This window comes from Syzygium oleosum, unplaced genomic scaffold (genome assembly GCF_021117445.2).
Source record: "Syzygium oleosum isolate NSW1041296 unplaced genomic scaffold, Sole_v2.1 Sole_v2.34, whole genome shotgun sequence".
NCBI lineage: Eukaryota > Viridiplantae > Streptophyta > Magnoliopsida > Myrtales > Myrtaceae > Syzygium > Syzygium oleosum.
Window position 1 is genome coordinate 1,445,002 of NW_026607518.1, and position 26,052 is coordinate 1,471,053.

The 26,052-nt window shown below is 43.2% G+C and overlaps 2 protein-coding genes across 2 annotated transcripts; one reads left to right on the forward strand and one right to left on the reverse strand.

Moving 5' to 3' along the window:
• Positions 1–1,946: 1,946 nt before the first annotated feature.
• LOC115692666 (uncharacterized) lies at positions 1,947–2,294 on the reverse strand. Its single transcript, XM_030619599.1, has one exon. It carries the CDS (start codon positions 2,292–2,294, stop codon positions 1,947–1,949), a length of 348 nt encoding a protein of 115 aa, XP_030475459.1.
• A 21,395-nt stretch (positions 2,295–23,689) lies between these two features.
• LOC115663041 (uncharacterized) lies at positions 23,690–25,450 on the forward strand. Its single transcript, XM_030585094.2, has one exon. It carries the CDS (start codon positions 24,120–24,122, stop codon positions 25,443–25,445), a length of 1,326 nt encoding a protein of 441 aa, XP_030440954.1. The 5' UTR covers positions 23,690–24,119; the 3' UTR covers positions 25,446–25,450.
• The last annotated feature ends 602 nt before the right edge of the window (positions 25,451–26,052 follow it).

A 26,052-nucleotide genomic window follows, 5' to 3' on the forward strand; every position in this document is an offset into this window, starting at 1 on the left:
CAAACAACGCACATGCAGCATGATCACAAAGAGAGACCGTACCTGTGACCACGCCTGGTGCGTCTTCAGCGTCCCTTCTCGCCATTGCATATACTCTTCCTTGGGCTGGCGGCCTATTCTGATTAACCGGCGGGGCAGCTCCAACTTGGTTTCCATTCTGGGGCGGTGGCGATAGCGTAGGCGACCTAACCTGTCTGTTGTTGGGGCAATTCCTTACCTGATGGCCTACTCCGCCACATCTGGAACATGCTCCGCCCCTATTCGGGCAGAGTCCACTTCCATGCCTTTCCCCACACAATTGACATGGCCATTATGAAAGCGGTTTGGCTTCCCGATATTTCTCTTAATGGGAGGGACAAAGCGCTGATTTCTCACCATCGGTTTCTTCCTGAAGTAGCGGTTGTCCCTAGCCGGGGCATACCTTGATCCAGAAGCAGCAGCCCTATCCGCTAGATCACACTCAATAGCTTGGGCTCGCTCATAAATGTCATTATAGTCCCTCAGATTCAGCGATATCATCTGGCTACGGAGGTCCGGCTTCAATCTATCTCGGAACCTCCAGGCTTTATCCAACGGTCCTCCACCATCCTCGGGGCAAACTTGGACAATCTTGCAAATTCTTCCTCATACTGGTCTACTGTCATATGTCCCTGACGAAGCCTCATGAACTCAGCCAACTTCTGCTCCCGTTCATTCTCAAAAAGGTACTTGCGATTGAAGACTTCAACGAACACAACCCAAGTCTGAGCAGTACTAGCAGGGAACACTCTTCCTCTGGTGGCCTTCCACCAATCACTCACATTTCCTTGGAGCTGGTACACCGCCAAGGTTACTTTCTCTTCCTCGGTACACCCTAGTACCTCAAAAGCCTTTTCCAAATCCTCTACCCACAGTGATGCAGCCTCAGGGTCGCCTTTACCATCAAACTTAGGGGGCTTTAACTTCAAGAACTGCTCAACTAACTAATGCATTTGCCTATTCGTATTCACTTGCCCTTGACCATAATTTCCATTATTACTGTTAGTAGTAGCAGCTGTAGCAGCCTCAGTAGCCTGGGCTATAGTGGCATCATGTTCCTGAGCCTGTCTCCCCATGAGATTCCCAACTTCTTCCAGCGCCCTTATGACCCCATCAACTCTTAGATCCATCGCTACTTGGCCCTGAGAACTCGATTGATCTCTTGACTGCCCACCTCTCAAGCTCATCCTCTCGGGTTTCTATCACTCACCTACCTCCTATAATTCCACTCAGGTTTTATAGACCTAGGCCAACTACACCAGTCTGTGGTCCTAGGCAGTGAATTATCTTGATAATTCACTTAACAAGCAATCAATCACAATCAACACAAGCTCACAATCAGCAGGGTTCGTGTACTTACCTCAGGTCCAGACGCACCTGCAACTCAATTGTTAGGACATTTAATTCACCCAACAATCACAACAAACAATCTAGAGGCACGCGTAGCGCTTTCACACCTATGACTCGCTAAGGTCTCCCTAGTCAACTACCCCAAAGGTCATCGTTCCTTATCACTCTAGGTTTCGACCAACTTGGATCGAGCTGACCTTGCTCTGATACCAAATCAACAGGGGATATCACGACCCAAACCCCAACGAGCGGGCGACACCCCTAAGTAGGTCGAATTGAATGCGACGTCCTAGGCTCGTCGCCGACCCAACCCCAAATCATCAGAGATCAAACACAAGCGTAAACAAGTATAACACCCGGACAAGAATTAGAAGAGGGGTAACAGGGAGAACAACCACATAACCAAACGAACAACTTTCAATAACACGAAACATACATATGATATCCATTCTTACAAAACAGACTAGGCTTACAAGGTTAGCAACCACTATCATTAAAAAGGGGTAAGTGGTTTGGGTAGGTTAACTTCTATACCAAAAAGGGAGCATTCTCAAAATGGTTCTAACAACTAGCCCTTACTAACCCCTACGAGACGTAGAAGGTGTCCACTCGAGGTCAGTCCCCCTAGAATCGGTGTCAGGCTCCCCCGGATCCATCCATTCATCAACTGACTCGGAGTCAGCCTCAATCTCAATTGGGTTATCCTCGGATCCCGACTCTGATGGGACCTCAATCGACGGTTCTTCTTCGGGTTCTTCTTCTTCAGGCTCCTCTTCAAACTCTTCTTTAGGTTCCTCGTACTCTCCTTCAGGGTCTTCAAACTCTTCAGTCAGCTCATGCTCAACCTCCGGCGCCATAAGGACTGCCCCCTGGTGTGACTCCTCGAGCTCCAGGTCGGGCTCGACCTCCATAGGCTCAGGGTCCATAGGTGCAAGTGCAGGGCCTGACTTCACAGGACCCGTCTCAGCACTAGTCAGCTCACCGTCAAGAGGAGGAACGGCCGACGAATCCTAATCACCGACTCCATCATGCGGGACATCTAAACTCCGAACGGGTCCAAACTCATTAAAACCATCTCGGAAACACCATGCTGCAAACTTATTGGGTTGCAACTGAGGTTCATCTACATCTACCCAAACCAACATAGTACGCTTAATCCAAGCCTGATTCTCACCTACCGGGTGTTCGATTACCGAGTGCTCAGAGTGCACTAGTATCCCAAAACGTTACGAGGAAGTGTTCATGGTCCAGGTCGGGAGTCTGAAATGGTTTGGTTAAACAACCATGAGAATACTTCTCAATAAGCGAACACCCTAAACCCCACCTAAGCTAACACGTACCTCCAGACTAATTCAAGCACTAAAATCATTCAATCAACAAGCTATAACAACTATGGCATACTTACCTTGCCTCGACTCATGCACAAACCCTGCACGTTAGTCCAATCATAACAATATGCCAATCATCACAAGCATACAATCAATCCCAAGACATAGTCAATACATGCTCATGCACTTATGATAATCCGAACATTTTCAATCTCAAGCTCAACACCTCGCATTTAATAATGCACTCAAGCACACGTGTCCAGATTATTCACAACCCGCGTAAACATGCCTCAGGTCCAACTTTCATTCCACGGCTCGCGTCAAAACGCCTCAAGCTCAACAACACTTCTACAGCCCGCGTAACACGCCTCAGGCTTCATGTCTCTTGCTTGTGTAAAATGCCTCAGGCTCAACATCTCCTCCTACGGCACAACCCACGTAAAATGCATCAGGTTGGCGGTCTTCCGGAATAACCGAGAAACATCCCACGTAACACGCCTCAAGACAGGATCAACTCCCCACGTGAAATACCTCAGGGATTAAGTGATCACACGAGCACACTAGGACACCATATTTTATCTTGACCCCGCGTAAAATGCCTCAGGGCTTTTTAGTGATCATGCGCACATCGTGTACACATCAATTCCTCATGCATATCACATGTTCAAACGTCATACAACATGCTCAATCTCCAGCTAATTCAAATCAGCTCATGCTCACGCTAATGGGATCCAAATGTCAACCATTCATATCACATTTCACCAAGCATACTAAGCTACAACTAAGCCAACGATCACAGCCCACAACTCAACATATTACACTCATTTTTCAAGAAATAAAGTCAGCCACGAAGGTAGCATAAAACAACCACGACACCGGCACAATATTCCAACACGTGTAGTTCACAAATCAAAATATAAACTCTCTATATTCAACCACATTTTCCAGCATACAAATCCACCATAATCAACCCTTATTTGGTCTCTAAATAACCACCAAGTCGTCCATAAATCCATCCATAATCCATCTAATAAGTTAGCACTCGAACAACCCATAATCTCTACAAAATTGCACCTAAACTAGTTCGTTAATACCCGTTATCCTAAGCATGGTTTAGAATGTCACTTACTCAAGGTCCTAAGCAAGATCAAGCAAGAATAAGGGGCAGTAAGCCAGTGGTCGCACGGCGGCCTCGGGCGAACGGCGGACGGACGGCGATGGCAGTAGCTCCGGTTGGCCAATCACGGCCGCTTACGTGCACGGCAAGGAGAAGAGGAGGGGCTGGCCGAGAGAGAGAGAGAGAGAGAGAGAGAGAGAGAGAGAGAGAGAGAGAGAGAGAGAGAGAGAGAGATGGGGTGGAGGTGGTGACGATGCCGCGGCGGGGAGAACGACTAGACGAGCGGCGACGGGCAACGGTTTCCGGCGCCGGCGTGGCGCGATGGCCGAGTGCGCTAAAAGAGGAGGAGGAGAAGAGAAGGTCAGCCAAAGGGGGGGAGAGGAGAAATGGCGTGAGAGAGAGAGAGAGGGAGAAAGAAAAGAAAAGAAAAGAATAAACTAGGGGGAGTAGGTTAGATAAGTCATGATGGCTAAAAATGCCCATCATAGCCTAAAAAGCTCATCATTACCTAGAAAGGAGCCATTATAACCTAAAAAAGCGGCAAAAGGACACTATAAGTGCCATAACTTGTGTACGGCGCTCACTTTGGTGCCATAACTTTTTTTTGGATCACTTTGGTGCCAAGTCGAAGGAAAAACGATCACTTAAGTGTCATAACTTTTTTTTGGATCACTTCAGTGCTAAAATTTTTGAAAAACGATCACTTAAGTACTAAAATTTTTGAAAAACGATCATTTAAGTGCTAAAATTTTTGAAAAACGATCACTTAAGTGCCAATCTCCGGCGAGACTATGGCGAGCCATGTCAGCTTCAGAAATTAATAAAAAAAATGCTACGTCAGATTTCCGACGAAAAATTATGTACGGCACCGGAGTTGGCACTTAAGTGATCGTTTTTCAAAAATTTTAGCACTAAAGTGAACCAAAAAAAAGTTATGGCACTAAAGTGAGCGCCGTACACAAGTTATGGCACTTGTAGTGTTCTTTTGCCCTAAAAAAGCTATGTGGGTCAACTTTTCAAGGAAAGACCATCTTGCCCTTTCCACTATCTCACCAAATCTAAAGGCCCACATTCAAACACACATCACATCCATCTCATCCAACGACTAAGATTAAACCATCCACAAAATATCTAGGGGAAAAGAAGGAAATGAGCAAGGAGGATGGGGGCATTTTTGTCCATGAAATTCGTCCATCAAGGGGGCAGCCAAAAGACCAAACTACCCTTCCACTTTTCTTAAGAGCCTTCACACAATCCCAGGGGCAAAATGGTAATTTTCCACTCCCTGTCCAATTTCAATCTTTCCCGATAAATCCAACAAATTCTAAGATTAATTACGCTAATGAAGATGTCGTCCAATTAATTGTCATGACGTTTGAGGAATTCAAAACCCAAACTTGGATTCTAATTATGGCTAAATCGAATCAACGCGACTTAAGCATATCTCTTACTAACGGACGGCTCTTAGGCGTTACGCGAATTTGACCCGTCATCGACACTAAGTCGAGCCATGTTTAAGTTCACTCGAACCATGGCAACCTCGGTTGTCATGTAATTGTGAGGATCAATCACTAGTTCTGAAGGGCACGAATGTTCAGAATAGGTTTAAGGTCGTTCGCAAATTCATTTCGTGGTCGAGTGGAATCACCCGCGATCCATTTGTATGACATTGGTGAATCGATCCGTGACCATATTTGGATCCGCCTACATTGGCCCAAAATATAACCTCGACAATCCTTATGGTCGAAAGTCAGCCTACGATTGAGTTTCTTTGGTCGCGTGAACTTAAATCCCTAATTAGCCATTCCCTAATGGTTAGTATCCCAGGAGTGATCAGTTCCAAGCGAGATCTAACTACAAGCGCATTAATAAAATTATTCATTTCATAAATCCCAAGTGGGTCGAATTTCAGAATGTCACACAAGTGAGAGCTAGAAAATTTCTATTCATTTTTCTCACTTCGCGATGCCAACTTACCTCGAGTTGCCCCAATATGGGGTGGTTCTTGACAGGGGTAATTTGAAAGGAGCTTCCAAGTATATGAGCTCAAAATGGTTAAGCAAAGGATCACCAGCAGTATATGGGGCAGAGAAATGAACCGCCTCTCGTCATTTTGGCTACCGTACCTTATGCAAGAAATCCCTTTACCTTGCAAACATGGAACCTTTTCACTCGTCTCGCTAGGGATTAGTACGTGAGAATGTGTATAGACTAAGGATTGCCTTTCATCATCCTGACACATCTCGTTCAGTATATCGGAGCAATTCGACACCATTCGTTGAATTGTCAAAATTTTCACATGGAATTGGTGAATTAAACAGGTAAAATTACCATGCAAAGTTCCTTTCCAAAAGACATGCGATGCACTTGGGGGAGGATTAAGCATCCATTTGCTTTAACATGTTTTATCTTTATTTGTTTCTTTCTACTCTTATGAGAAGAGTTTTTAGGGAAAGAGATACTTACCTATGTTGCAATGGTGAGGCAAACCTACAAGATAATAAGAAAGACCGTGTTAATGAACGGCTCTTTGAGGGACAAGAATTGGGAACGATACAATATTACCCTTCGTGACTCCCTTCATTTGAGTTTAAGCTAATGACTCCTTTAGCTTTTCTCGGATGTTGACAATTCCTGTTGATAATAACATGAGTTCATGTTAGGAATGGAATGATAAAGGGTAAATTGGGAACGATACCAAATTATCCTTCTTCCATTTTGCCTTCAAAGCTAGCATGGTCTTTTCTTTTGCGACTCCTTCCTGGTTTGTCTTAAGGCTCGAATGAAATTCTCTATAATTAAGGGTGTTCCCAACTAGGCGGTCTTCTTCTCGGCGCATGCTGTGTCAATGTGGTATCAGCATGTTGAGGAGATTCTTAGGAATCCTCTGATTCCTGACTGCGCAAGGTATGCGCAATTGCTTGCATGAGGATCTTCGCAACAAAGCTAATCTTGACTTTAAATGTCTTTGATTGATATGGGCATCGTAATCTTTTTCGATGACTACCGTCGAGACTTCCATGATTGTCAGGATCAGCATCGGCACTATCTTGTCATATGCAAAGTACTTTCCGGCTGCTGGTGTTAAACCTTTATTCAAATTCATCCTGTATAAAAGGAAAGGATATGTTATTTCTATTCTGAAGTGGATGAACTTTAGGAACAAAATACACCCTTTTTGATGGACTGGGGGGGAATTTCATGCCCCATAGTCTACTCTTCCAATTAAGCGCTTCCTACATTTTAAGGGAAAAACATGTTAGCTGTTTGTACAAACTTGGGCTAAGACAAGGAACGAGATACATCCTTTTAGTATTTCGTTATGTTTTGTTCGAGAGGTCCCAACATTTACGCTCTATCCGGCTCCCTAGCACGTCAGAGTCTAGCATGCTCCTCAGTTCGTCACTTTCTTGTACGAGATGATGTTCCGCTCATCGTGGAGTCAAGGAATGCTCAGCACTTCCTCTGACTCTCTGGGACTGATATCTCACACCAATAGTAATGAGATTTGCCCCACATTTCATCTTGAAGGTTGGATGATCTTCGTCTGGCTTGCCCCAATCGGATTAGCCGGTCTGCAATCACCACCAGGGTCTAATGCGCTCTTCAGTTTGTCATTTCCAAATGCCCCTTTGTAATAACAAATCAAAAGGGGATATGCTCTGACACACGAAGTGAGCGAATTAGAAAAATAAATCATGACTATGAGCATATATATCTTTCTAACATGATTCTTTCTTCGGTCCTTTTGAAAAATGATAAAACGTTCATTTTATTTTCAAAAGTTTAGAAACGAGGAAGCATAAGGAAGCTCGGGCCTCAGAACACTTTCCTTTACATGGCTGGATATCGTCAACGGGCCAGTTTGGGATACTTCCTTAAGCCCTCAAAACAAAACTTTTGTAATTCTTTTGAATAATTCATGCGAATTACATTTGTTTGAATGGAAATTGCAATAATAAAATTCCAAGCATAATTGAAAATTCTAAAAACTAGGAATCCTAGAAAACAAATGAGACTTTAGAAAGTAAAAAAAGTTTCCACACAGGGGAGGATTCAAACTATTAAATATGCCTTTATTCTAAGGGAGGAAAATTGAGTCTTCAGTTTACTCAATGACAACGTCCGCGCCTCTTGCTTGATTGGGTGGTATGTTGCGGAAAGAAAGCATATTTGCATCCAACAATTTCTAGACCTTATTCTTCAAAACAACATAGTCATTGACGGAATGTCCCATTTCACCCAAATGATAGTCGCATGCCTTGGAGGGATCGTAGTTGGGGAAATGCTCAGGATTTTCACGCTTTGGCTCTTTAGCAAGCAACTTCTTCTCCAGAAGAATGGGCAGGATCTGAGACATAGACAAAGGGAGTGGCGTGAACTGCCTTTTGTTATTTCGCCTTTGGGGCAGCTGGTGGCTTGAGGTCGGCTGCTACCCACCGCTTATTTGAACTGTTAGGGGAGGATGAGCAATCTAGGTGTATATGAAATCCACATTTGCAAGGAGCTCATTCTCATTTTTCGTGCCAAGTCCAGTGCTTATGGAGGCGAGGTCAGTAGTAAACCACCCTTCGCGCAATCCCATCTCGATGCATTCACCTACTAGAACAAGCTGGTTAAGTGACTCAGCAGTGGCACCAACTAGGTGGTGTCTGTATTCATATGGAAGAGACTTAATGAACAGCTTTATTTGTTCATGGTCAGGAAGTTCTGGGGTGACCTGGGCAGCCAAATTCCTCCATCTGGCGGCATATTCTTTGAACGATTCACTCTTCATTTTCTCCGTGCGTTCGAGGTTGTCACAAGAAAATGTGACGTCGAGGTTGAATTGATACTGCTTGAGGAATGCATCCGCAACATCATCCCAATATTTGAAAGCATCTATATCTTTTGACATATACCATGTCAAAGCTGGCCCTATCAAGCTTGCTTGAAAGGTCTGGATCATGAGAAGCTCATTGTCGACATACTAGTTCATTCGCACATGATACATGTGCAAGTGGTGCCTGGGGCATGAAGTGCAATTATATTTTTTGAATTCTGGCATTTTGAATTTGTCTAGCACCTTGACCCTTTTGTGCACGGATAGGTCAAGAGGGATAGAATGCTGCGGGCCCTGTAATTGTTTCAACATTTCCTCAACCTTCATAAAGCGTTTGTCATGTTCCGTCATTGGCGCACTCTTGAGTTTGGCCTCCTCGATCGCAAGTGGGAATAGATCCTCTTCTAGCATAGGCATCTTGCCGTTACTGGCTATGGCTTGATCGTTGCCAGCGGACGAATGTGGTAGCACCACCTCAATTGATGCAGGCGTGAGAGTGAGTTTGCCATGAATGGACTCCACCTACTTCGTGAGATTTTCGATTGCGTTGAGGACCAGCTTTATCTCGTTTTCCACGTTAGTGAGACGGATCGATACGTCTTCCTCGGCCATTCTTGCTTAGCGAACTGGTATAATTCGTAACTACCTGTTCAAAATAAATGGCAACGAATGAGTATAAAACCTCATAAGGGATCAGCCCATGACTTAGTCTAGTATTGTATTTAGCTATCACGTATTTTTTATTTACAAAAATAAGACAAGCAAAAAGTTTTTTTATTTATATATTCATTACAATAGCAACCTTGGGGTTCGAACCCTGGTCACCTCGGACCACTTCATTCCCGGGTACTACCAGGCTGAGGCACTGGTAGTGTCAATGGGGTGCGTTTTTTTTTATTTATGCACAATTTTCTTCTCTTTTTGAAAACGACAAGAAATCGCATGGGAGAACAATGATTTGTAATGTACTTATAAAAATAAGGGCATGAGTTGGAAGTAAATATTTTGAAAAAATTTTAGTAACTATTTTTTCCAAAATGGCTACGGTATTGAATCCACAACTAAACTAGACTAATAATGGATCAACCGGGATATACAAAAAATAAGTAAATTGCAAGGTGCAGGAATAGAAAACTTACTTTATCAGGAACCATGGCAATCACAGAAACATGCACATGAGGAGTGAGGTTCGATTTCTGTCTAGACTGGTGTAGCAAAGTGAAGCTAAAAAGAATGCCTGACCGTCGTAGTCTCGCGTTGGTGTCAGGTCCTTCTAACCTCGAGTCAGTAGAAAGGAATACCTTATAGTCATGCGAATAGCGGCTAAAGATAGACACTTTATGACATTCAGAAAGAAATTTCGGGGAAAAGAAAGGCAACCTCTACATCGCAGACTCGCGTTCGAGGTTGTATCTTTCTTAACACCATCCTAAAATGCCCTATCACGACCCAGGTCCGGCGGCATGGTTATGTGTGTAGCAGTGTAGTGCTAAATCATGAAAGCATGCACAACAATTCATAACAATCATCACTTCAAATGTTTATAAATGAACCCTCACTTCTAAACTCCGAACCTGCAAAACAAGGAGTTAATAAAAACTATGCCCCTTATAACTCCCAACTGCAAGATCATTTAACACCTCAAACATCAGAGACGTACCTGGAATCCTCGCTGCTAAACAAAAATGTTTTTGAACAGGATAAAGTTTCTGGCTTAAGTCCACTTTTTTAAAAAAAAATGCAAATCCCCAGCAGAGTCGCCAGCCTATCGTGACCGACCTCTAATTTTTATCAATAAAAGGGGGTCTCGCTTGGTACGCGCTAAGTCTAAGTTCGGGACTTAACTCGAGCTCTCTCAAGCCCATTCCATATCGTGACTTAGGGTTTAGGTTTTTAACCTACAAGTTATTTTTATTTAGGAGTCGCCACTAATCGATTTATGGTGGGTAGATTAGACACCCAACCAAAACAATGGGAGAATTGCTTACTCCTGCGAACCAGAGATTAAATGAGTTCGGGGACTTGATTACACTAGTTAAATAACTAATGCCCTTTCGGTACCTTTTTACCCTGTTCATTTTAGAAAATATTTGTCAGGCAATTTGAATTGATTTTAGGACCTTTCTCCTAACATGTGAGGTGATCAAGCGAGTGCACAATCATTAGTGATTAGCAGTCAAGATAAATATGCAGTCTAGGATTCTAACCCTAACTAAGGCGACAACATTCAAAACATAATAATTGATGTGATTATATTCTAATTAAATAATACAATATGCATAATAATACAACAACGGTAAATATAACATACAAAGTCCTACTGCATAGTTTATAGGTCTATTCGATTTAAAACGTGACAATTTATGCAATTATATTAAAAAAACATATATAATAATAATATAACAACAATTTTAAAACATTCAGACATGTCACATAATTTAGAAAAATATTAGATAATACTTATATCTGAATTATACCCTAATTTTAAAAATAACATAAAAAAATTCGAATTTTTTTTTAAAATAATAATATAATATTAAAATCAGGTCAGGTCGGTGGATCCAGGTCAATCAGAATCGACTTGGGTCAACAAACTCGGATCCAAACTGGGTCCTGAACCGGATCGAGCTCTTCGCCGGACTCGGATCCGACCTGACTTTCCCCTTTTACAGACCCGGTTTCTTCCCCTGTTTTCCCCTGCACCGCAGCCGGCCCTAATTCCGGCGAATCGACTCTCTCTGCTCCACGGCCACTCCTTTGCATGAGTCGCGCCTGCCGTGGCCATCGCCATCACCCCCGATGCCGCGACGCCTCGGCTATCCGCAGTTTCCCAGCTGGAAAACAAATGGTGGTCGGACCCTCCACCTCCGGCTACATCCGCTACTCGCCAAGGCCTCAAACATCGATCATGACCTCCTGCGAATGCCATCTCCTTGGCGACCGACGTCACGACCGACGAACATAAAAGAAACGGCCCAAGCTCGAAGGAAAATTTCCAGATCTAGCTCAAGTATATTGTCAAACAGTGGGAGTACGCTATGAAAACTAAGGATTTCTGGCTAGATGGGGACTTAAACGGGACTGTAACTCACGACACAAGACATACGGAAGAGTGGGAACAAAGACGAGGATGCCCTAGGCCGGAACTCGCACGAACCGGACGGCTGCAAGCTCCGGCCGGCGTGCTCGAAACAGGGGAACAAAAATAGGGGAGGACCTTGATGTCGACGACGACCCTACCCGGCTCGGCGGTGAGGATTGATGGCTGAGGTTGAGGGCAGCGACTCCCAAAAGCTCCCTCTCTCGGTCTCTCTCTCGACTTTCTCTCGGCTCTCACCATAACCGACTTGCCTCCTCCTCTGCTCTCTATGTGTTTTTTTTTTACCAAAATCGAAACCCCTTAAGGCTTGGCATGGGGGAGGGGCGACGACCGCGAGTTATTGGTTGCGGCGCGAGCATGGCAGTCACCGGAAAAGCTCTCCGGCTCTCTATCCCGCTCAATCTCTCTCTATATCTCTCACTCCTCTCTCGGTCTCTTTCCTGAACTGACCCACCTTCTCCTCTCTCTTCACTGGCCTTTATTGGGGCCGCCGGCCACTTGCTCCTGCCCTGGAGGTCGCTGCATTTAAAGCTCTCAACTGATCAAGACTTTAATGGCCAAACTGCGTGGTGGAGCGGCTTCCCCGCGTTGTCCTAGGCGGCGGTCAACACAGGAGAGAACAAGGGAGAGAGGAGGAACGACTGAGTAGGTTAGGGAGGAGAAGAAGAAGCGGGCTGGGCCAGGGTGGGCTGGGCCAGCCCTGCACGGAAGAAAGGAGAGAATCGGGTCAGGACGGCCTTGGCCCGGCCCGATCTGATTTTTTTTAATTAAAAATTTTTTAAAATTTTTAAAATTTAATTTTTTTTAAAAAGGAAAAAATACATTCTAATAGTGCAAAGTGCACCTATGTCTATATGCAAAGCAATTAGAACTAAATAATTTTTTTTGGTTTAGGAATTAAGGACATTAACGCCTAAATTTTGTGTAATTAATTTTGGGCAATTAAAAAATTGGTGTCAACATCAGAGAAAACGAAAGAATAGACTAAAAAAGCTCTGAATGGTAAAGCTCTTTACCTTTTTCTTGTTTCTTTTTTATGCTTTGAGTTGCATAAAGAAAAGGTAATATGAAATCCACATCTTAGTATTTTTTTTTATCTGCACTCCTAATTCATCTTGCATTGTTATCTTCCCCAGAAGAAGGAGGGAATACCCCCGAATGAAATTTAAAATGAAGCCTTTTAACATCATGGTTAGTATGAACTCTTTCGTCTTTTTAGCTATTTCTATAAAGCATCTTTATTAAAGATGGAGTTGAGAGGGAGTAAGGACACCCCATTATCTAATGTCTACTAAAATCATTGCATCTTCTAGGCATGAGGAACGTGCATAGCTTTTTTCCACTTACAGGGCTCTATCAGGCAAAAGAATACATGTGGATCCCATTACTGCATGAATGGTTCAATCATGGGATTCTGGTAATAATGCATAACTGCTTTCTTGGAAATAATAACTTTAATAGAGATGTCAGAAAAAACGAAAGAATAGACTAAAAGAGCTATGAATGGTAAAGCTCTTGTTACGCCCTAAACCCTATCGAGCTCGCGATATCCCACTCCGATCGAATAGTTGCGACGTCCTAGGAACATCGCCGACCCAACACAAACATCAGAGACACATGCGGAAGCGAATATACAAACACCCGTACTAATAAGACGACGACAAAGTAGGTCATCACGACAGTCAAAGAACAATAACATTTTTATACAATACCATTCCACCGAGCATACAAACGTCATATTAAAAACAAACTTAGCAACGAGCATTCTTAGTCACCGACATAACAAAAGGATTAGGTGGTTTGGTTAACTTATCTTCACTATAGGTCGACCTAACTATCAAAAGGTGACTGGTCAGACCTATCTATACAACCCCTAAAATACCCTAGGGAAACTTAATGGTCGCCGTCCTCCACTCTGCTTCAGCGTCCTCTGGCTCGAGCCCCCGGAATATTACTTGGACTACGATACGGGGACATCGCTTGCGATGGTTGCAAGGCCTGCGGCTCCACTGGGGCACCATGGGCGGTTCCTCATACTCCAAAAAGAGGAGGCGGGCATCCTGGGTTTAGGGCTGGGGGTCTGAAATTGTGGTTATATAACTATGAGACGAATTTCAATAAGTGCACAACCCCAAACCCCACATAGGCTCTCACGTATCGCCAGACGAAACACGCATAACCCACAATGATCAACTATGCTAACAAACACATACGATCCTACCTAGAATCCATCATGCACATCCCTGCACGTTAGATAATAATACAGCCAACATGCCACAGTAATGCATTACAGTCGCGCGCGTGCCTCGATTATAAGGTAAAACCTACTTAGGCACGTCCCATACCATGCCTAGTAGTTTTTACTCCATAATCGAGCACTACATTACGCGATACAAACAGCACTCGCACACTAACTCACGCCATGCGTTAACTTTCTCAATCCTCACATGACAAGCCAAATCCAGATCATTCCCAAGTTTTCCACCACTACCGCGCCCGCGTAAACGCCTCAGGCCAACGGTCTTCTGACCTCATCAGGCATCGTCACCCCGTCGAGCCGGGCATCGTCACCTCGTCAGGGACGGCATCATCCCACGTAAACGAACACGCCTCAGGACGGAACCTACCCCGCGTAAACGAATACCCCTCAGGGTATCACTTTTCCAACCAATCCTACATTCCCGTACCTTCGTTCCACACATACCACATGTACCACACAGTCACACATACATACGGCCACATACAATCTCACACGTCACATACACTTCACAATTACACATTCTCGTCACACGAACACCACACGATCACCCATGCTTGGCACACGAACTCATTACGCGATCACACCACTACATCTCACGGCCACACACACGAGGCACACGGCCACACCATATTCAGTACAAAACACATTTCAGAACCAGCCAACAACCACAATTCATTCAATCATCCAATGGCTCATTCAAGTCATAAAACTACCAATCAATCGAACAATTTAGCCGCGATCATTCCGCATCACCTCAGCCCTATCCGAGCCTACCAAACCACACATATTCCATCACCAAATCAGTCCATAACAGTCTAAAATCCAACATTGGTCTACACTCCAAAACAGCCACATAAACCACCTAAACCGAGTCCTAAACGTGTCCAACAATACCCGAGGTCCTAGGTAACATTTGGGGAAGTCACTTACCCTAGAAAGGATGACAAACAAGGCTGGATGGTGGCCGGAACAGCCGGATCAGAAGCAGCAGCGGATCAGCAGTGCCGGTGGCCAAGCGGGCGAACGGCGGCACCACCGTGGACGGGCGACTGGCGGGCGGCGAGCGGGCAGCTGGGGGTGGCGATCTGGTCGTACAGGGCAGGGGAGGATGGCCAGGGGTGGCTCGGTGGCAGCTGAGCCGAGCAGAACAGGCGAGACGGAGAGAGAGAGTGAACGGCGGGCGGTGAGGCACGGCCGGGAAGGAAGAAGCACCGGCGGCGGACGGCTGGGCTGGGCGGCGACCGGCGGCAGTGAGCTGGTGGCCGACCTAGCTGGTTCACATGCAAGGGAGAGGAGAGAGAGAGGGTGCCGATCGGTGGGGATGAGGAGAAAGAGAGAAAAAGAGGATTATGAGAGAGAGAGAGAGAGAGAGAGAGAGAGAGAGAGAGAGAGAGAGAGAAAGAATATTTATATTCTACCCCCAATAATTGACTCTAAAACTCCATCGGAAATTACTAAAATACCCCTCTAACTACCCCTCCAATCCAATGGCCAAGATTTGATCTTATCTTAATCCAACGGCCCACAATTGATATTATCCAATAATTCCAGGGGCAAAAGAGTAATTGACCATGGAAGGAGAGGGACATTTTTGTCCTCTTATTTTTTGCCATACAGGGTAATTCTCAGTCCCCCATCTTAATCCAGTCCTTAAAAATTCGTTCGCGGTCCCTGGGGCAAAATGGTCATTTTTCCGGTCCCGAACCGAAATCTATTTTTTTACAGAAATGGGTGGCCCCAAGGTTGGCCACGCCAAAAACGCCATCGGCCGCTAAAAATTGTCACTTTCAAAATTCTCGATTCCTGGGCCCAAATTCCAAGAAATGACTAGAATCGAACAATTGCAACTTTAGCTTATCTCTTGCTAACGGGTGGCTTATTGGGATTGCACGCTCTCGACCCGTGACTGACATTAAGTGAATTCACGTTTAAGTTTGCTCGAACCAAGGCGACCTCGATTGTCATGTAATTACGAGGGTCTGTCGCTAATTCCCTGTGGACACGATCAATCAGATAGATCGGTCTCTGTTGGCTCAAAACATTTCCTCGTCAAACCTTATGGTCGAAGGTCGAACCAAGGTCGAGTTCTTTGGTCGTGCGAACTCAATCCCGTAATGGCCTTACCCCTAAGGTTAGCATCCCGAGAATGCGCGGTTCCGGGTGAGATCTCACTATAAGTGCATTGGCCAAAATATTCATTTCATAAATCCCGGGAAAAGGATCAAAAATTCATAATGTTACAGCTCTTTACCTTTTTCTTGTTTCTCTTTTATGCTTTGAGTTGCATAAAGAAAAGGTAATATGAAATCCAAATCGGCAAAAGGATACTATAAGTACCATAACTTGTGTACGGAGATCACTTTGGTGCCATAACTTTTTTCGGATCACTTTGGTGCCAAGTCGGAGGAAAAACGATCACTTAAGTGTCATAAGTTTTTTTTGGATCACTTCAGTGCTAAAATTTTTGAAAAACGATTACTTAAGTGCTAAAATTTTTGAAAAACGATCATTTAAGTGCTAAAATTTTTGAAAAACGATCACTTAAGTGCCAATCTCCGGCGAGCCTCGTCAGCTTCAGAAATTAATAAAAAAAATGCCACGTCGGATTTCCGGCGAAAAATTGTGTACGGCACCGGAGTTGGCACTTAAGTGATCGTTTTTCAAAAATTTTAGCACTAAAGTGATCCAAAAAAAACTTATGGCACCAAAGTGAGCGCCGTACACAAGTTATGGCACTTGTAGTGTTGTTTTGCCAATCCAAATCTTAGTATTTTTTTTTTATCTTTCCTACTCTAACTCTCGTCTCTTCCTCAGATTTTTGCTTTGCCTCTTTGAAGAGCGTGAGAGTTAAATCCCACACCTGAAACCAAATATCCCCACCTCACCCAATCCCTTACCAGTGGGTCGTGTAATCTTGGTATTCACTTGTGCGCTTTTTTACTGGCCTGCCTTTTGATTCATTGCTTAGCCTGTGTGTTTCTGTATTTACCATAATGAGACTTCATTCATGTCCTCTGTTAGACATTGTTTGATATTCTTCTTCTAATGTCATAATCATTTGGAAACTTCCTTTTTTTTTACTTTAAATTTCAGAATAACATAACACTCTAAATTGAAAATAAAGAAAACACTCAACAAAATTTAAAATGGCCGTGAATAGAAATTTTTGACAATGTTCCGTTTATTGACATATTAGAGTTGGGCTAACTTAGACCCTTACATCTACGTAATATTGACATTTAGTTGAAAGTACGTCTTGACTTTTCATGTATTTGTTTTTTTCAAATTTTCAGAGATTTCTTGATAGAAAGCCCCCTAAATCATCCCTTTAAGTACAAAAAAAAAACTCATTTCATAAGAAAAATTTGAAATTGTTTAATTTTTTTACCAACCACAATAGTTAGATTAGATTGTCAAATTACTGCTAAACATGTATATATTATGACTACTTGTAAAGGTTATGACTAAACAAAAAGTCAAAACTGAATAGTCTCGCGTTCTCATTCTTAAACCGCATTCTTTCACATTTAAGAATTAGGGACATTTTTTTATATGAGCAAGGAATTTTGTGAACCAGATCGATATACGAGCCGGCTCAAAATTTCATGCAAGAAGCCATCCTGGTTTGGGTTAATGTGGTTATTTTAGTAAGGCCCTAGCATGCACCCAAAGCCTTGGCCCATTTCGGTTCTGAAGATTAGGTCCGAAAGCCCTTTTGAAGCCTGGCCCCTCTCTCTCTCGCTCTCTCATAACAGCATGGAATCATATCATGCTTGGGCATGATTCCTTGCCACCTTGGACAACCTTAAGCAAAGTAAGAATCAACGCATTTGTGGAAGGTGGGGACACCGAAATTGACAAAGGAAAAGGGTATGTTTCGCGCAAATTTTAAGGGAAAGAATGAATAATGGGTTTGACTGAAATTGGAGGGAGAGAGCTTGAGGTCGCGGGCAACAAGTCAAATAGGGATGAGGCCTTCATGTTTTCTCGAAGCAAGAAAAACGAATCCTGTGTTTAGCGGACTCCACCGAATCCTGATTTTCCATCAAATGTTCATTATACCTGGGACTTTTTCTTTGGCAATCGTAAGAAGCACCGTTCGGATTCGTGTCCAAGGGACGCACATGGATTCTCGTCCATGAGGAAATAGAGAGGTAGATACCAAGCTAGCAGACGCCAAAAAAGAAACCAGAAGGACATAAATAGACCAATCAGGCTCTTCACTCAGGGAGACGCACGACAAGCGTTACGCACACAACGGAATCTCAGAAAAGCCGAGGGGGAAGAGAGACCTCGTGAGGAAAAAGAGACCAGCGCAATCCATTTGAGGAGGATTCAGAGCCTTCTCGTGTCTATTCCAGAGCATCAATAAACTTTCAAGACGATATCTTCAGACCAGTTGCTTGTTCTAGTTAAAGTATCGTTTCAATCCTTTGAATCATTAATTTGAAGTCTTAACTCATTCCCTTGAATTCTTTGTAGATCAAACCCTTGTCCCTTATCCATGAGTTTTCATGCACGGAGATTGAGAACTTCCTCCATATCCGACCATCACTAGATCAAGCCAATGGAGTAATGCTTCGTGAGTCCCTGCCACCCTTTCCACAACGAAACCATGTCATTGTTACGGATTTTTAGTTCTGTAGTCCAGGTTGAACCGCCCAAAATCTTGAGAAGCATCGAGTTTTGCAAAGCCTTTCCACATTTTCTCAAGAAGCTTTTGGAAGTAATTCTCTATTATAAAAAAAATTAAAGCTACAAGTCCTTGACAATAACTCATTATTGACACATAAATTTTGATGACCCATTTAGTTATTCATTGCATAGAAAATTACCCCTAAGCAAAAATATTAATTAAATTACATATAGTGTTTGGAGCATTTTTTTAGGCCTATATAATTACATTTGCATTGGATTGACGGCGGATGGACTTAATCAAATTATCCAAAGCTTAATTATTTACTTGGACTAAGGCCGCAAGGTTAAGAGCGTTTGGCCAAGCCCATGGGCAAGAATCACGATGCACTTTGCACCTGATGGTTGAAGCTCGCATGTATAAGAGAGTCAATTTAAATTTCAAATTATCCTCCATAATTTTAGTCTTCTTATTGTTGTAAATAGCTACCAATTAGTTGAGATTTTCTCATTATTTTTAGTTGTTGTTATCCTTGTATATGTACTATAAATTATTGTTGAAATACAGCAATGAAAATTATCCTGAAAAATATTCTCTCAATCTTTTTTTTATGGTATCAAAGCGTGTTTGCTCCTAAGAGCCTCTCTCATCACGTGTCTGCTCCTAGCCATGGCTGCCACAAAATTTGCTTCTCAAACAATCCTCCCCGAAATTCCTCTAGCCACTTCAACCGGAGTTATTGCAATCTCTGCTAGTGCGTAGCTTCCCATGAAGCTGACTTCCACCAACTATGCTTCTTGGCAGGCTCAATTCATGTCCTTGCTAGTCGGATATGACCTTAAAGGATTCATCAACGGAACGCATCCTTGCCCACAGAAAGAGATCAACCGCGGCAATCAAACAGTCCTGAATATCGCCTCCTTTCTTTGGATTAGACAAGACCAACTCTTGCTCAATGGGATTTTTGCTTCCACTTCTGAAGCCATCATTCCCCTTATTGCCTCTTGTGCAACATCTCAAAGTGCATGGAACAAACTTGCAACACTTTACGCAAGCAAATCTCGATCCAGAACCAATTATCAACGGTTAAACGCAACTCTTGTTCTATTTCTGATTTTTTACGGCAACTAAAATCTATTGCAGATGAGTTGGCAATGATTGATTCACCTCTCCATGACGATGACCTTGTCATCCACGCTCTCCGGGGATTAGGATAGGAATACTGTGAAATCGTAGCGGCAATTCATGCTCGTGAACACATAATCACTTTCGAGGAACTTTACAACAAATTAATCGCCCATGAAATGTTCCTTCAACATGAAGAAATGGCAGATGAAGTCTTGCTGGTAATAGCCAATTTTAGCACTCGAAACACTCGAGGTCCGAGAGCCCTCTAGAAATTCCCTTGACACCCGCAATTCAGATCGCTAGAGAGATCATAGAAGCAGTGACTCACGGTTTCCACAGCACAATAGCTCCCCGCCCGTTTGTCAATACTATGATCGCGTGGGACACTCCGCCAAAAATTATTTCCGTATTCGAGAAGCAATACGTGCTCCGGTTGCAAATGTTGCAGCCGGTCCAAGTTCAACCCGAGAAGCGGGTTGGTTGATTGATTCAGGAGCCTCACATCAAGTTACAAATGATTTCACTAATTTATCTTTGCATAGCGAGTATGAAGGCCCGGATGAGATAGTCATTGGTGATGGCTTAGGTTTGAGTATCACTTACATTGGTTCTACTACATTAAATTACCCGCATACTTCCTTTCAATTGTCTGATGTGTACGCACTTCTCACATAACCAAAAATTTAATTTCGGTTTTACAATTTTGTCGTACTAACCGAGCCTCAATTGAATTCTTTGCCTGTTGACACTTAAATTTTTGACTAACCATTTAGTGATTAGTTGCATAGAAAATTAGGGATTAAATTTTAGTCCCTAACAAAAATATTAAAGTTAAATTACATAGCATTTTGTTTGAAGAACATTTATTAAGTAGTTGCATTTGCATCGGACTGGTGGCGGATGGGCTTAACAAAATTTAATTGAACTGGAGTTAATGGACTCAAGTACAGAGGTTCTGAACCCAATGGAATTAATTGGATCAAGCCCGTGTGAATTAAAGATTTGGCCCAACTCGTTATGCCCTCAAGTGGTCAAGATTGACATGTGCGTTGCGCGTATGGCACAGTGGATTAGGAAATATTGAGAAAATATCATGAAAATCTTTGGGCGCAAGATAACAATATTCACGTGAAAAAGTGAACAAAGCTGGAATTTGGACAGGATGGGGTGGAAATATTCGGTAAGGGACAAGGTTGCACGTGGTGATATATACTTGATCTTAATATATCTTCAATGAGGGCACGTGGATTTGCAAGGAAGAGGGAGGAGGATCAGTAGATTTGGTTTCGTTCGTGCAAAGGGGAAACAATATAAAGAAAATAACAAAAGAGAAAAAAAAGCAAAGGGAATTTGGTCAGCATGGGGCATATATTCTGAGCAATATATTAGACACTATCAAGAGGCCCTTACGTCTTCGGTGGCGTGAACAGAAAGAAAAAGGTCACAACAAAGGGAAAGAATTGAAATGTAATATATTCTAAATAATCATAAGAGGAAAGCAGATTTATTCTCTTTCCTTGAAAACCTAGGACCTCCCTACCTATAAAAGGGTCACACATAGACAAGAGAAGGGGGAAGCTCGAGAATTCTCAGAATAATCTTCGGAAAGATGCGAGTGATACACGTGGGTGAGAGTGAGAGAAGGTCGGTCGTGCCACTCCTTGCCGCACCAATCGGCGCCACCGCATCGCCACCCGAGCCAGCTCATCGCTCAAGAACGCTGAGCGCAGAAGCCAATTGATCGCCAAGCTGCCGCTGCTGCCCTGTGAAGCTCGAAGGCCGCTCGTCGCTGCTGCCCGACGTTTCACCAACCGCTCACAGCCATACTGTGGTCGTGAGTCATTGCGGACCGCTCTTGCTGTTGTTCCGCGACGCCGCCACCCCACCGCTTGCTCTTCTCCGAGCGTCGGTTGCTTGTTGTTACTACCCCCGCCTTGGCGCTGCTGCCCGGCCGATGACGACGTGCTGGTCACTACCGCTATTCCCGCTCGTGTAGTCGCCGCCTCTGCTGTTCTGCTGACCAACACTTCCGCGACCTTCATCAACTCTGCTGCTTCCTGACGAGTTCGTGGCCAAAAATCTTGATGCCATTCAGCCGCATTGACGAAGCACCAAACCTTGCCGCCTCAACTCAAACAAATTCTGTGCCGCGAGTCTTGAAGTCTGGTCTCCAGAGCACCAGTGAAGTTCGTCAGCGACAATTGGAGGCCTTGAAGTTCCTTTGGTGTGTCGTCCAAAGAACTAGCCCATGCAAGATTATTTTTTGCAGGTTATCCACGTTCCACCACCTTCTTGCTTTGTTGACCAGTAAAGTCAGCGAACCAAATTCCGAGTCACACCGTGAGCCACCGTCCCCGATCCCGAGACGTTCAAACTTGGAAAGCAAATATTCGAATTAGGTAAAAAGCTCATATAATTTGACTTTTGAGTATATTGTTTCCTTATTTGAAACATTGCAATCTTTGAATGATATCACCGTATCTATTACGTCCCTGAGTAAACTTTAAATTAGGAATTATTTCCTAATTTCACAACGTGCATATGATTGACAGTCCGATTTCATGCCCGAAATATGACTTGCGATCGCACGGAAAATCGTCAATCCGATCTCCCGCCCGAGATATGATTCGCGTTTGTGTGAAAAATTGGTCAATCCGATCCTCATGCCTGGGATACGATTCGTCAATCTATTGTTTTTAAATTTAAACGGATATCGGTAATATTTCTTGTGCGAGATGGTGTCGTGTTGATTCGATTTCTATCTTTGAATTGATCTTGTTTTTCTCAAAAAAAAAAATTTCCCAAAAAGAATGAGTTGCTTTAGGATAGAATAGGATAGATTGCATTCTTAATTTGAGTAATTTTTAATTTCGAATTTTAATATCAAAAAGAAGACACTTTAGGATAGATTAAATTATTATTTTTTTTAGAATAGGTTGCATGTTAATTTAGGCATTTTTTTTATTCCGAATTTCATTGAAAAAATACCAAAAAATAAATTATTTGTCCGTCATTAGAATTAGGTCACGTCGTCGCATGACATATAGTTTGCATGCTAGGTTGCATTAATCGCATGTCATTTTTGCACGTCATTGCATATAGGTTAGTTTGCATTTTAATAAAGCGCAAACCCTAATGAACATCTTGAGTGCCTTGCTTTGTTGATTAGAAATCATATTAGGATTGTCTGTGTGATTTTCTACTAACAATGCAGATGCTTGCGTGGCTTTAAGGTATGTTATCCTGCTATTTATTTACTGCTTTCTTGGGTGTTAAATTGGTGGTTTGCGCACTCGCATGAACACCTCACATGTTAGTGATTAGGTAATAAAATGGATCCAGACTGCCTGCATAAATATTTTTGAAAAGAAAAGGTACCGAAAGGGCATTAGACTAGATCTAGCGTAACCAAGTCCCCGAGCTTAGAATCTCTGGTTCGTAGGAATAAAACATATCTCCCTATGTTTTATTTAGGTTTCTAATCGACCTACCACAAATAGATTAGTGGCGACTCCAAGTATGAAAACTTTTGCATGTTAAAAAACTTAAACCCTAAGTTGCGAATTGGTAGGGCTTGGGAGGGCTCGAGTTAGGCTTAGTCTTAATAATCCATTAGCCTGAGAGAAATTTTAGGTCGCGACAGCTTGGCGACTCCACTGGGGACTGTGAGTTAAAACTCTTAGTGGACTTAGGCCAGTTTTTCTTTTCAAAAAAAAAATATTTTTGTTTGGCAGCGAGGATCCCAGGTACGTCCCTAATATTTTAAGGTGTTAAATGTTTTTTGCAGAATGGGAGTTATAAGGGGTGGAGTGTTTGTTAACCATTTTCTTGCAGGGAGGTGTTGAGATTGGATGTTTCAATTTTGATATGGAAGCGCTGTTTGCATATGAACTGTTGTGCATGCCTATGCATCTTCACTACACTCTAGCACACACAACCTGTCGCCGGACCTGGGCCGCATAGGATCACCTAGGATGGTATTGAGATGGATACCACTCCGACCGTCCGCCCGCGGTACGAGTTGCCCATCTCAATCCCGATATTTCTTTCTTGATGTCAAAGAGATTACCACCCCGGTCCGCATGCCCGCGACATGGGTCGGCTCTTTGATGATGCCGGAGTTACGAGGACCCGACTTAGTCCGCATGCCCGCGGCTAGTCCGAGCATCTTCGTGGCTCCACTTTGTTAAGCCTTCTAGAGTAGAAATCGAGCCACGTAGCATGCGTATGTCTATGTGATTGCCACCCGGTTATTGGTAAAGTAAGTCCTTTAAACTTTTTCTTCGCAATTTATTTACTTTATCGTATTATTTTGTCGGTCCATGACATTAGGTTGATCGCAAGTCTTGGTCAATATACAATGGGAAATTCCGACATTCGACTTATTCTCCCTCCCAAGAAGGAACTCAACGCGTGGTGGGACAAGCTAGACCGAGCTGGTCGTGAGTTCGTGGAATTAACAATTGGCCGACTCCTCCCTCTGTTGCGTATCAACATTCATGGCGGCCTCATTCAAGCACTTGCCCATTGTTGGTGTCCAGAGACGACTACTTTCATCTTCGGTAAGCATGAGCTCACTCCGACCTTAGAAGAATATAGCATTGCCATTGGAAAACCTTTGGAATTAGAATTAATTAGTCCACCTATTGGAATAAATCTTGTCTCGATTTTATCTGATTTTCTGAGAATCAAGGAAGAAAAGATAAGAAAAATTTTAAAAGGTCACCGCAATACTTGCCCATTTTCATTTCTTGATGAATGTTTCCAAAATGGCACTTCATTTCAAATGAGAAGGATTTTCCTACTAGCTTTCTTTGGGTTTATACTTTTCCCTCACTGCAAGAATGCTATTAATCCTTTGATTGCTAAGTTAGTGGGACAAGTGTGTGGGGGAATGAACTTTGTTAATGCCCTCCTGGCAGAAACTTTTCTTTCCCTTTCTCGATTTAAAGAAAATGGTGACAAAATCTTTCGTGCTTCTCCTGAACTTTTGCAAATTTGGTTCTTATCCCACTTAAAAGGGTTTGGTGTTCTAATGATTATACGTGAAGTTAGCAACTCTGATCACCCTATCATGAGATTTGAGAATAAACAAAAACATGCACCGGATTATCATTATTCCAATTGGCTGGCTTTCTTTAAAAATCCAAAGTCCAAATGTTTCCTATGGCATGCTAAATGGTTCCAAGTTCGTGAGGCCAGACTCACATGTGGACGTGTTGGCCCAATCCCTTTACTGGGATTCACTGGGGCAATGGAATATTACCCAACTAGGGTGACTCGCCAGTATCAAGTGGTGCAAGAGCTTCCCCCAGCTTTGAAGCAAGCTGATTCAATTCGAGTCGACTTCACCGACGGAGACCTCGACCATGAGGATAGCATTTCTTTAATCAAGTCGTTGTGGGATATGTGCCATCCACAAATGCTCATATGGCCCGAAAAAGAATTAGAGGGTAAAGAAAGAAAGTATTATGCTACGGCTGAATACATTCGACGACACAAGATTCCAGATAATTTACTCCCAAAGATACCAATGGTGCCTGAGAAGATCACCAACCGTGCTGAGAAAAGATGTCTCAAGAGAAAAGCTGAGAAGTTACAAGAGCAAGTTACACACTTGGCCAAGGAGAATAAGCGATTACGTTTGGAAATCACATCCCAGTTGTATATTGATCAAGCCAAATGAAATGGCTCGTGTCTTTTAAGATATTTTTCTTTCTAGATTCGTTGTTTAGGAATTGAGTCATTTGTTTTTGCATTTTTCTTTAAGTGATTTCAAGTTACAGTCGTTGTACAAATTTCGTCATTTCAATAAAGAGGTCATTTTTAATCAAAGCGGTTAGACCAATGTCATGGATCGGCGTGTGATTCTTCTTGACACTTATGTATGCCTGTTTTATCCGTGAAATCAGGTAATTACGGACCGATCACGATCGCCTATTCGTACACGGTCAAGAACTAGAATGGCCGATCAAACTGACTTACGAGATCGTATCGTTGGCATTAAGGACCAAATGAAGCAAGTCCTCACTGCAATGCAACTGATGTCTGCCGAGATTAAAGCCTTTCGACTGACTCCCATTCCTGCATCCCCTGAGGCATCAGCCCCAAAGCAGAAAGGTGGAAAGAATGCCGATAGTGAGGAAGATGACGATCTTCCCGATTTAGTAGATGACCCCGTCCAGATTATCGTCAATAAGGACAAACCTAATGAACGGGTCAACAAGCTTGAAGAGAGAGTGAAGCAACTGGAAGGCTCACATGATTCAACCTCAATTGACTTATCTCTTTAC